The 13,521-nt window shown below is 36.7% G+C and overlaps 1 protein-coding gene across 1 annotated transcript in view; it reads left to right on the plus strand.

The window, feature by feature from the left end:
- The first annotated feature begins 459 nt into the window (after window positions 1-459).
- Window positions 460-13,521, plus strand: part of adamts17 (ADAM metallopeptidase with thrombospondin type 1 motif, 17) — a 140,545-nt gene continuing 127,483 nt past the window's right edge. The window contains exons 1-3 of the mRNA XM_088921470.1: window positions 460-684; window positions 1,451-1,833; window positions 6,933-7,098. Coding sequence (XP_088777596.1) covers window positions 612-684; window positions 1,451-1,833; window positions 6,933-7,098 — 622 coding nt within the window. The 5' untranslated portion in view covers window positions 460-611. The remainder of the gene's footprint in view (window positions 685-1,450; window positions 1,834-6,932; window positions 7,099-13,521) is intronic.

Genomic DNA, 13,521 nt, shown 5'->3' on the forward strand with positions numbered 1-13,521 from the left:
CCTTTTGTAAGTGTGGGCATGTCTGCAACTGCCCTGTGATAGACTGGCGTCTGGTCCAGAGAGTACTCTGCTTTGTGCTTGTTGGTTACCAGTATAGCATGCTCCACAGCCCTGGATTGGCTTGAAGTGGTTAGAAAATGGATGGATGAATGGATTATAAATGCGCTGTTTATAATTTTAGAAATATAGAGCCAAAACCTCCCTTAGCTATTAGAGGAATAAATCATACTAGCCGCAGATTCAGAATTAAAACCACAGGTTGCAATATTTAGGCAAGGCTGAGTAAACCCTAAATAACCACATGTCAGCCAGTGTCAGTTTCTGTAGCTCCACCGAAACCACGTGTACGGTTGCCTCCCACTACTGTGATTGACAGTAGAAATAGCGAATCCAAATTTGAGGGTCTGTTTTGCAAACATTTCTAGCCCAATCCCGACGGGAGACGTTTATGGATATCAGAACAGGCAGGTCTGTTGTTTCAAGTTCAGTGTGCCTGCACTGGTGATTAATTTTGCAAAGTTTGAAGAACTTCACCCCAGCCATAGCTTCCTCTGCAGGCGAGCTCGTCCTGTCCTCTGCTAAAAAGCTGAAGAACTGAGTTATTGTGTACCATGCGTGACAACCATGCACTCCAGCTTTTACTCTCTTCTCTTCTGGTGAGCATCGGATTCAGTATCGTTTCAGGTAAGTTACTGTATCAAAATAGTAACGTATTTTATTTCCACAATTATTTCAGTTTAATTTGATCAGACTACACTATTTATATAACGTAAAATATGCATTATTCTTGAAATATCATCTTTGCATAAATGCTGTATTTCGTGTTCAGACGCTGATTTCTGCCAGGGTCGTCTGTTTGGATAATTTGTTGTTGCATTCATTTGCGAGTTATGAAACATTACATTGAATCACGAAACCGAAATTGTCATCGTTTGGTTCACGAGGTATAAAATGAACTTTAGTTGCTATGCATGGGCCGATAATGTTAATATTTTTTGGAGATGAGTGCGTTTTTTCCCGTTTATGCTTAGTAATCTAAATGAAGATGAAAGGGAAACGTTTTTCAAAGTTTTCTGGAAATTGTTAAAGTTGATGGATCATACTTTCCATTCATTATAACTTGGCGACCGACTCTAAAACTTGAGGACTGAATGAGAGGGTCTACCTGAATTACACATTCCATTCTGTTCGTGTTAGTCTGAAGCTTTTGTTTTATTGCATTTGTTTTCATGTTGAAAAGAAGCCAATATAACACGATAACTGTGTGATCTATCCTGTACACATTTCAGAAATAGCTCCCCCTGACAGTAACTATTCGACTATAGTACGACGACTGTACCGCACGTGTCTTTTGTTAGAACCTCTGACAATAAGCTCTGTTGAAATCTTCAGTACGTTATTCGGTTTGAGTTAAGATTTATGCACACTAATAAAAGTTATTTTATTTCAGCAGCGGATTCCGGAGACGAGACGGACTTGGTTGTCCCTTTTGCGTTGAGCCCAGACGAGATCCACCTGTTGCGGGAAGGAGCCGGACGGAGCAGGCGGCACAGATACCGGGGACACCGCTCTCTGCCAGACGCCGACAGCCAAGACTCGAAATTCGGGGAACATGAGGAAAACTTGTTTCTCCGATTGCCGGCGTTTGGGAGAGAGCTGTATCTGTATCTTAAAAGAGATGCAGGATTCCTCTCAGAGGGTTTTAAGATCGAGGAGAAGGAAGATAAAAAAACGAGGCTGGCGCATATCCCTCAAAATCAGCTGTGTTTCTACACTGGACGAGTCCTGAATTACAGCAACTCTTTTGCATCACTCAGCACTTGCAGCGGCCTGGTAAAAGTTTTTAATCACATTTGTACTTTCATCTAAGTCTGTGGGAGGGTAATTGACATACTGATACAATTATGATGGTTATAGACAAGTTGTGCATTTATTTTAGGAGCAGCTAACTTGATACTCAAGTTTTCCCAGCTGATAGCCATGCACAAATGGCATCTATTCACAGCTGAGCCCAACATTATACAATACCAGACAGCTGAGAACTGCCACACCCTTGCCTAGTGTATCAGCAGAAGGGTGCATTAGGGCCACACACAGACTGTTTGCTGCTTAAACTCATTCTTAATCTGAGTTTTGAGGATGTTGTTTTTGTTCAAGTGGTCTAAGGCACTGCGTCTGGGTCTTAGGCATTTCAACAGGTGTGATTTCAAGTCTTGTGCTACACTTCCTGACAGCTCAGCATGTCTTCCTGTCTATTGTCAGGTTAGATGCACCAAACAGCCGCCTCCTATTTGTACCAATTGTGATGTTATTAAAAACTGGATACTGTCTGTTAGATCCGTCTTTGGTAATGGCAGATTTAAAATGCAGAAGTGGGTATTGTTAACATAAAAAAGCACTGAAAGACAAACTGTTAGCATGGGTAATGACTTTCAAAAGAATAAACAGCCATTTTCTTTGTCTTTGGTTTTTCTTTAGTTGGAGCTAACAGTTTATTGTTGTTAAGGATTTAACAGTTTTGGCATAGATAAGTGGTTTTTTTTTCTATTTGCTATCAGTTGTGTATTTTGAATTGAATGGACAGCGCAAGCTGATAGAGTTTACACAGAGGCAGAATCAAGCAGTCAGTGAATGAACTCTGTGAAAGGGTTGAGTAACACTATTATGATAAGCAGTGAACCAGCTTATTGAAGAGGCTGGGCTGGGTTGCTGAGGCCCTAGGCATTGTTAGGGCAGTGCTACCTCCTGTCTGACCCAGCGGCCAGTTGAGAATGATCCAGATTTTACAGTTGGACAGTCCTTCTTGTTGCCTGTGATTGGTAGACTTCTAGAGTGGCCAAGAATCTCTGCAGTACTGAGCTGTTTATCATCAGTCCGTGCTGTCATAGCTGTCAGTTCTTTTTTAATTTAGAGCTTTTTGTTTTACATTTGCTGGAAGTGAGTACAAAATGTGGTTATGTTGCTCTTGTCATTACGCTCATTGTCATACTGTATATGTCATTATATACACATAAGTCATTTGACTTGCATGATCAAAAATGTTTTCCATTTCATTTTGTTAAATACTGTCAGTAGTAAATAGTAATAAAAACCTGGTAAACAGGTACTTTATTTACAATAATGAATTGTGTTGTTTTTCATGCATTGTCCATTACAAGAAAGTATAATGTAGTGATTTTGTAGTGATGTAGTGGCATCATTATGATTTATGCTTGATGTGTCTACTTTCAATGGCCCTATAGCTCATAGAGAGTAGTCTGAAGAAGGTTTATTTTTACAGACATAAAGTGAAAAACAGGTATATAATGATTAAAATCATAAAAAAAGATTTAATCTATAAAGTACACATATTGAGTTATAATAGATGCCCGATGAACTACAATGTAATGTCACTACATATCCTTACAATGAGTGAAAATGCAGACTTTTTTTCAGTGGGCTGAGCTGTGATGGTCTCTTGTGTTACATTATTCTATAACTCTTTGCCAAATCAAAAGTTTTTGAAGCAACAGTAAAACAAACCTACAAAGTAATATGTACAGTAGGTCATACAGTGGCACTTTAAGACAGTTGTATTTGTACTGTAAAATCTCTTCTGCTCTTGGAAGAAGTTCAATGTAAACAGAATCTTCTAATCTCCACCTAGTGGATGCAATTGGATTTATTGTAACAGTTTTAGATGATAGTTTTCACTGAAGAGTGAAGTATTGGTCAAAATTGTACTTTGTGCTGCAGATATTACATTCATTTGAGCTTTAGAAAGAAATCCTTACATAGGCTAGAATTACATTTTAAAAGTCATTCCTTCTGTATCACTGGGGCCTGGAAGACCAGCAGATGTCTCTTCGGTGGGGTGGGACTTTGCTTGTTTGCAGATGGCATTTGAGAAACAATGCACTGACTACATAACATAACCCAGCTGCTGCTTAAAAGCATTTGGATGAAGGAACTCCTTAACAAGTACCTGCTGTACTTTCTTATTCATTCTGCAATCTGTAGAATTCTGTCCTGACACTTATTCTACCTTTTTGTTTTCTACTACTCCAGTAAGGGAAAAAGGGATTATTTATATAACTACTTAAAGTTTATATAACTATATAATTTTATTTTCCACTTTGTCTACACTTTTGTGGAGTAACCAACTTGAAGATTTTATGTGGACAATCTAAGAAATATGCTGTCATATATAATGATATTATATCCAAATGCAAAATCTTATGTGAAATGCAAAAAATTGATGAGAAGTGGAAAGATGAGATGTCGTAACACTTCAGGTTTTAACATTTTTGTTTAATGTGTATTCAGTGTGTGTTTTCTGCCTTATGTTTTCTTCTCTATTTGAGATGCTTCTGATCATAAGGATCTCAATCAATAACCCACATTCGCCTGATAATATCTCATAACTTTATATGGAATCACTTTGTTCATCCATTCCTTTTTATTTTGTAATACCAAGGTGTAGATGGAAAAACACTTTTTTTCCAGGTATACCTTTCCACCTATATCATATAACTGATTGTAAAAGCTGGTGACACATTCTTTCAAACCCTTAAATTGTAGCATCTGAAATAGAAAAAATATATATATAAGATTCCTTACTGGAGCTTTTAAATAATATCCAAAACAAAGTATAACTCTGTGCTTGACTGAACAATTATTATGTTGTGATAACAAAGTCATGTCTGTCAAGCATAATAAATAGATCAAGCGTGTTTCCATTGACAAGCTTTGCTCCTAGCTACTGTACAGTTGTCAGGAGATGTCCTTAACTAAGTAGTAATAGACTTATTTGAAAATACTGTATGTTATCTTCCCATGCCTTCCTACTTGTTCTTTATTTCTTTTATTTAAGCTTCTTTCAGAAGCAACATAGTGAGTCATCTCTCTAGTGCTGCTCAGTGGGTGTTTTCAGTTTGGCATTTGAGTCAGTGTGATCAAATGTTCCCTATTATCATTATTTCACTGGAAAAAGGTAATGGAATAATTAAAAACAAATATAAACATATAGGAAAAGGCATTGTTTTAATGTATTTCTTCTGATGCAGTTATGTGCAGCTGGTTTTTGAGATGCCTATAAATTATGTTAATATGAACTGTAATTAGAGGGGTCACTTATCTTTGTATATCCAGAGTGATAGCTACAGTTACAGAAGTAGTTTGAGACAGTGATAGTATAGTGCAAGTGGCACTGCTATCACTGAGCTTGGCATGCTTTGTACAGAGAGAAGAAAACATCAAATGGCACTCCAGGTGAAACTTTACACTTTTTATTAGCACATTCATTTTTAAATCCCAGTTATACAGAATGCAAATTAATTAAAACTGTCATTAATTAATACTGCATGCCATATGTTCCTTTGTGTAAATATTTTTATCAAAAAGGCGTATGGTATGGACCGAATGTTTTCATCTGTTGAGAGAGAAGCTTTTTTTTTTAGCAGAACACACCAGGGTGTTCTCACTTTGTACACTGAAGTGTTCTTCCCACTGAAGCCTGAGGCATCTCAGTGGAACTTAAATAGAGGGTTCAAATCTCCTGTATACATCTGTTTTGTGAATGCTTTTATCTTTTTTTATTTTTACTGCATTTGGTAAGTGCCTTGAAGTTGACAGCACTGTGTGTGTGGTAGGGAAAACTCCTGGTCTGTAACAGTTCAATGGTGGCATTATTCTTTGCCTTGTGTTTATATGACATTTGACAAGCAGATTCCTAATTAGTGTACCAACCACTGTGATTCCTTGCAGTGATATTAGACAGTTATATTAATTATGGAAATATGAATTTTAACTAGCCCTGGCTGTGTCACATCGCTAGGAAGAAGAACCATCTATTAAGAAACTTCTGATTCTGCTTTACATTCTGCCACAGAAAGTTGCTTTGCTCTTATTAGGGCTCATCAGCATGACGTGACTATACTTTTTTCAAAGAAATGGGTGTACTTGCATATCTTAGAAGGAAAAAACACATTTCAGTATTATGGCAACAATTCAGTATGATTTACTGGAATGGAAATGTTTTTTTGGCTTTGTGTGTTTTACAGTTCTAGGAAGAAGAGGTATCTAAAGAAACTCTTTAGATCACATTAATTAATCCCTATAGTCAATTATATTTTTTACATGTTCTGGCCTCAAAACAAACAAATTTCTTTTCAAAAGACCTCTCTGTTGAAGACTACTTGACAAGAACATTCTTATATAATAATGTATGAGTTATCATAACCTGCCCATACTGATAAATTGCATGTCGAACCTGAGGGTATCGGAGACATCCTTTAATCCAGTCGCTCTTATTATAGTTAGAATCAAGACTTTTAGGCTCCTAATGATCATATATGGATATTAAACAACATTATTATACAAATAAGTGAATTACATTGAAGATTTTGCACCTGCAGTAAGACGTAGTGTATTTTCTTACAACAGACCTGCAACATCTATGCAGGAGATGTGTACATTATTTTTTAATTTCACATGAATATTTGTTGTTTTTTGGCAGTTTTCATTCAGATGTTTTGAGTCTATTTGTAATTGAATTGTTCTAGAATAGCATATACACTTTCAGCTGATGCATTGAATTGTGCTGTGTAAGAACACATGCAGAGCATGAGTCAAAAATGAGTCCAGTTCTGGCCTTACTTACATTTTAAACTGATCTGTTAGAACAGATTTCTTTTAAAACATGCAGGAAATTGTTTTCAAGTATAATTGTATTTACTGGAATTCCTGCTCATACTCACACTATGTTCTTTGTGTGTGTTTCCAAATGATACATTGAGTGACAAACTACAGTATAGCCTACCTGTCTAAATTTAAAACTAAGGAGGTGTAAGAATGTATTTACTTTGTTGGGTGGTTTACTGTATGTACTTATTTATTGTTTCTGGTTCCATTTCTCATAATCCTGATTTTATTTATTGTCTTTTTGCTTATAGACTGGTCTTATCCAAATTGGAGAAGAGAGGATGCTTATTGAACCAGTGAATGGCACCCAAAACTCTTTCATTGGCATGGAGCACAATGTAATCAGACAAAAACGATCTTTACGTTCAAGCTCCCGGAGCTCTAAAACACATCCTGAATACTGCACAACTATTCCAGGTAAGGATGAACAGTGTTTAAACTGTTTTTTAACAGATAATAATTTATTTTATTTACTATCAAATAAAACATTCTTAACAGGTAAATGTGTTTTCTGAGAGCATTTATCATTGATTAAGTTCCATAGCTACATCAAGTCCAAGCTGCGTCATTAGTTAATTGTTAATTGTGATGGGGATTCCCAAGTGATGGTCCAGAGCTCGAGAGCACTGGTGGGTTTGGGTAGATTTGAGATGGTCAGGTTCTCCATAGCTCATTATGCAACACCTGCTGTGCCCCTGCATACTTTTTTTGTCAGTGAAAGATGCTCCACTTTTCCAGTCAGTGAAGCTGACAGGTGATCATATTGAAGGATTGAAGGACTGCTTGAATGTCCTCATTCTTACTGTTCTGTATAGGGATTTAAGTACAGTAGTTAGCAGAGCTGACAATTTGTGAATCCAAACTGAGTGGACAGAATAAAAAAGAGGTTACATTTGAAAAACTAAATGCACTTAAAAATGCAGTTAAAATAATAGCTAATAAAATAATAGTGGGAGGAGTAATTGTCTATAGCAGCCAGATTATTTAGTCAGCACTGTTGGTAGATGATTTTGTATCTGAAACTTGTGCCATTATGATGAGGAGAAATACTGGTTACACCTTCATTTTTCCACACATAAACTTAGGAGGATATTGTATAGTGATAATGTATTGTTTTCAACTATGGCATATTCTGTACCAAAGTAATTGTGATTGCTTTTTTGCTCTGTCAAAACCCAGTTTCCTTTCATTTGCTAGAAATTAATTTACTGGGTATTTCAGTCTTTCAATGACAATAACTGAGTATTGCATGATAACTGGTCTATTCAGATAGTTATTTGGGAAAGTTAATAATTTAATTTGAAAACATACAGTAGATATGAATTTCAATCTGTGTTACTCTTCTTTAGAAGTTTATTGAATTTTCCTTTGCTAATCTTTGCTACTGTTTACACTCATCATGTCCCCATGCAATTATTTAACAATTGTGGAGAACCAAAAGTAATAAATCATCTCCATCTCATAGCAACATTTAAAAGTATTGGTAATGCTTTGATGTTTTAACTGTATTTACTGAAAAGGTGTTGTGAGAAAGCACAGCTGTTTCTTACATTTTATGTGCATTGCAGTGATTGAACTCTTGTCTGAACCTGCTATTCCTCAGCTATGAATGCTATCAGATGAAAATGTGTCTATCCCCTTCTGTCTTACATTATAATGTTTTGCACATTTGAAGCCCTGTGGCATCTTTTGCCAAGTTTCCAGATTTTTGAACCATGAAATTCATATTGTGAGAATAGGCCTCTCATCTTTTGAGATAGAGCCAAAGCCTTCGGCCCTGCTTATTTTAGAAAACTTTGGAAAAGGAAAAATCTTTGGAACACTGTTGTACAGTGGGATTTGTAGTTTTTCTACGAATTTGATTGCCAATCATTGCATCTGAAAGCCTTTTAGTTCCGTGAGAGTGCCTCGGTTCATCATATTCAAGAGTCAGTATCTTTGTCTTTTGATTTAGCATTTCATGATGAATAGGATAACAAATATAATATCCAGCTGGAGACCATGGACATTTATAAAGGTTACTTTCAAAGTAATTATGAAGACTATGTTCTGTATAATTATGTTACTGTGTTTTTTATGTACTGTACCATTAGTGTACAAATATTCTAGAACATAAGAAAGGTTACAAACTAGACAAAGGCAATTCTGCACATCTATAGGTAGTGGACAAAAAATGGAAACATCATTGAAAGGTTATTTAATATGGTGTTGGGTCACCATGTGCAACCAGTACAGCCAGTATACACCATGGCATAAAGTCTACCAGCAATTCGAATTCTCTAGGAGGGATGTAGCACCGTTCTTCCACAAGGAAGTCAGTCAATTCATGCCCTCTTGATGGAGGTGGAAAATGCTGTCTCAGGTGTTCCAGTACATCCCACAAATGCTTGATTGGGTTTAGATCTGGTGACTGAGAAGGCCATGACATGGACAACCTCAGTGTCAGGCTCATCAAACCACTGGGAGACCACACTTGTTCTGTGGATGGGGACATTGTCATCCTAGTAGATTCCCCTCCATGCAGGATGCTGCAACTTTGGCTGAAGAAGATTATGCTGTACTGTTAAGAACATAATAAAGGTTAAAAAATGAGAGAAGTCGATTTGGACCATGAAGGATGATTCATCTGACTATATCACATTGTTCCTCTGTCCCAGAGATCATTGCCTATGATTTTTTAAGCCATTAAGCTTATAAACATACATTGGCTTGTGAGATGAGAGATTTATCCACTGCAACCTGACTGTGGTATCCACTATGTGGAGTTTTTGGTGGAATATTTTTTATTAAATTTTGTGATTATGCCCCAGGTTGAATTTTGTAGTCAGTTGCTTCCCTGTAATTGCCTTCCAATTTGATTTAATGTATAGATATTACAAGTTTGGAATATGTGCTTCTTCATGCTGTTGCCCTTTGATCTCTGAGGGAAAGATATCAATAGCAATGCTGACATCATCTTAGACACTGTTGTTTATGAAATATCGGCAAGTTGATCAGTCTTGGTTACAGAAGCACCTGCCAACACATTCCCACAACCACTCCTTTTCAAAGTCACTGAGGCCTCCTCAGGCATAATAATAGGCAGCTAGGCCTGTCCAGCATTTTAATACCTGACCCTGGGCAAGCTGATAAGTTTTTCCTTAATTTTAATAGATGATCAATGCCTCTGTAGAAGCACTTTGCTTTCAATATACTAGGTGTCACTCATTTACCCTAGTGTTTATATTTTTTCATCCACTAATTGTAGCTTGTTTAGTTTCTATTAGATAATTGATCCAAGAGTTCCATCTAGCAACTTTGAAAATAGCCTGGGTATCAATCTGATAACATGACTGGGTAGCTTGTTTCTGACTTTGACCACCACAAGTGACTCCTAATCTCAATGTTAGATGCACTTCCTCATACTTTCTATATGTGCACTCCGGTCCATGTAGAACTATATGTTCTGAAGAAGTCCATTGGGTTGACTTTGTAAGTGTCTTTAAGAATATGGAATGTTTGAATGAGGTCCCCTCGTAATATTCTCTGTTCAAAACTGCAGACACTCAGTATTTTTATTAAGAGAAGAACAATGTAATTGCTTCTAGAACTTTTTTGTAACATGGTGACCTCAAGAGTATGTGATATTCTAAATGAGTTTTTACTCATGTATTATATAATTTCAAAACAGCATAAGTACATTTTACTGTTTCCACATTTCTCACTATAATAAAAGTTACTTTAAAACTAGGTATACAACATATACTGTTGTTATGTAATAATAATTATTTGCATTTGTATAGCTTTTTGAGATCCACTTCATCCACTACTTACAGTATGTGCAGCACTCACCCAACTGATGCATGGCAACTATAAGCCAGATGTGTTACTGCACAGCAGATCAGGTAGGGAAGTGAGAAACTGATTCACCAGTTAAGGGAGACCTTTTAGGCCAAATTGTGTAAGTGCAACTTAACCCCTACACTGTATGTGCACCCCTACACCCAGGTGTCAGGGGATCTTTAATATTTAATTCAAATGACAACAACTTCTACAGCTTAGTGTCCCTAATCACTGGGGCATTGATTTGGAAATTCTTGTCCAGATGGAAGAGTGCCACCTACTGGTTCATCAATGGCTACTTGGTTTTATTCAGAGGTCTATCATCCCAGTACTGACTAGGCCCAACTTTGGGAAACTTCTGAAATTTGACACGGACAAGCTACATAGTGAACATGGTAATATAAAGATATTTCTATCCTAAAATAACAGGGGCCTGTGGAGTGCCTTAGCTGGTAAAGGCATTCACCTGAGTGCAGGTCCTGTGTGAGTGAGTTCTGTGGTCCAGGACTCACTCCTTTTAGCTGTGTTATGTCACTAGTTGACTATGACCTGTTTTCAGCAAGAGTTGGTACACAGTTAGCTGAGTGTTGCTGAGGGTAGAATGAAATTAGTTGACCAGGACTCTCTTGGCAACACAGCAATACTTGTAGCATCTCAGATGCCTATAGACTTGGGTTGCTGCCAGTGATGAACACACCTCTCCTCCAATCAGCACTGCGCCTGATTGGATCATGGGGCTGTCACCTTTGATCAGTGGCTGGGAGGTGGGTGGGTCAGAAGAGTCTGCTTATATTTCCTCATTCTCTCTTGTGTGTGGTCTGGAGTTTGTAGCCATGAGGCGAGATGTGAAAACACATAATAGGCAATTCCAAAAGGTGGGTGTTAAAAAATAATTGCGATTTTGTAACATGCATTACATTGAATGCTAATTCTCCACAAGTTAAAGACTTAATTTTTTATGAGCTACTTTTTGAAGAATATTTAGATATTTAGAACCATATGTGCTGTCTGTATTTATTACTGGTTTTGCTTGTATAAAGAACTCTAACTTGTTAGTTAAGCAAAGCCTGCCTTTTCTAAATCGAACTTATCATCTCCAAGCTTCCCATTGCCGTACAAATTATCCTGTGGTTTAGTTCTAATTTTAATTTCCATAACCTTGCATTTAATAGAAATAAAGTTCGTTGGTCTATAATTCTATTGTTAGTGTTTGTCATCCTTTTCAGTTCCTGAAGATTTGTAAATCCTAAGTGCTTTCAGTACCTGTAACACTTACACTTGCTTCCTACTAGTACCATTCAATATTGTACTTTGTCTTTCCTTAACCCAGGACAACTATTTTTTTTCATTTAAGGTTTTACAATTGAAGATATCACTAACATGCCATATGTTATAAAAGAAGCACCTACTAGTTAGATTTGCAGGGTAGCATACACAGAAACAGCATCAAGGGATTTTCAAAGAAATTTTGACTTTGACATGAGAAATCGTGGAGTGGGGAGACCCATGATGAATGAAATTTCATCTTGATAAGCACAAAATGATCCAAATTGGTAGTAGGTATATACAGTACACTATACATATTGCATGAACAATACTGTGCTGCAGGAAGCTACAAATAAAAGAGACCTGGGTATTTATATAGAATATTCAATGTCCCCAAATAATACAGGGAGGCAATAACAAAGCAAACAGGACGTTGAGTATACAGCACAAAATGTAGCATTCACATCCAGGGACAATATGCTTAAGCTTTACAATGTACCAGTAACACCTCACTAAGTATATTGTGTTCACTTTTGGTCCGCATGCTACAAAGAGGGTATTGTATCTTCTTTCGAAAGAGTTAAAAAAGGCAACAAGTTCAATTCCTGGGTTTAAGGGACAGTTACATACAGATACTTTAAGGGAGCTCAAGCTTTTCAGTCTAGAACAAAGGAGATTGAGTGGAGATTTGGTCCAAGCATTTAAAAACTTAAAAGGGAATTAATTTCAAACGGAGTATGGGAAATGCTTCTTTGCTCACAGACTTGTAGGTATTTGGAAAAGGATTCCCAGCCAGATTGGCCCAAAATCTGCCTTCTTTTAAGAAATGCTGGACAGATTTGAGATTTTTTCAGCTCCAAAACTATTGTGTCTAATGGCGTCCTCTTGTTTGCAACCTTTTTCATGTTCTCAATTATTGCCTTTAATAGTAATCAATTTAATATATTAAATATATTAAATATATATTAAATAGTTTATTATATCATGTACATGGTCCTGAGATGAGAAGCTTTGGTTTGGGTTTTAATATTATAAGCATTTCATCCAGAGTGACAGAATTGCTTTCATGAGTTATTAGTCAGCAAAGTAGAGATAATTTCATCCGATGTACTGATGTTATAGCTACTACTGTCTCTCCATACTAAAACCTCTACTTCTTTTTTTATGCTTTGTGATAGTGTACTTTTATAGCAATTGTTTACTGCATACCACTAAAATATTTGACGATCTTTAAATAAATGCATTCTGTAAGCTCCTATCTCTGAATAGTGACTTGAAAAATATCTATATGACTATCACTTTACTTCTGTTGTATTCTTGCCCCAGCTGTATAGGTGTAAAAGCTTTGGTTTGGACAATAAAATAGTTACAGGTGTTATAACTATTCACTACTTTCTATCACCTGGTGGCTTTGAGCACGAATGGTAATATTAGGTGCCAGATTTGGAAATTCTTTCCTCTGCACTCATGTCTGCTTGAGATTGAAATGGGGCCTGCCAGATTCCTCTTCCCTAGTGACTGCTAAAAAGCTTCAATAGGTGGAGACCATTTTACTTTTCCCCCTCAACCACTGCATCCCTAGAGAATCAGGATACTGACTGGAACAGACTTTATATTCATTAAACTCTATGTCCTGAATACTTCATAGAGTTTACCATTTACTGTATATCCCAGCCAGCTGAAGTGCTCTTTGTACAGCTGCAAAATCTGGATGTATAAAATTGTATCATATTGCAGAAAAAAACAGCAGAA

The sequence above is a fragment of the Atractosteus spatula genome, chromosome 7 (genome assembly GCF_055471065.1).
Source record: "Atractosteus spatula isolate fAtrSpa1 chromosome 7, fAtrSpa1.hap1, whole genome shotgun sequence".
Taxonomy (NCBI): Eukaryota; Metazoa; Chordata; class Actinopteri; order Semionotiformes; family Lepisosteidae; genus Atractosteus; species Atractosteus spatula.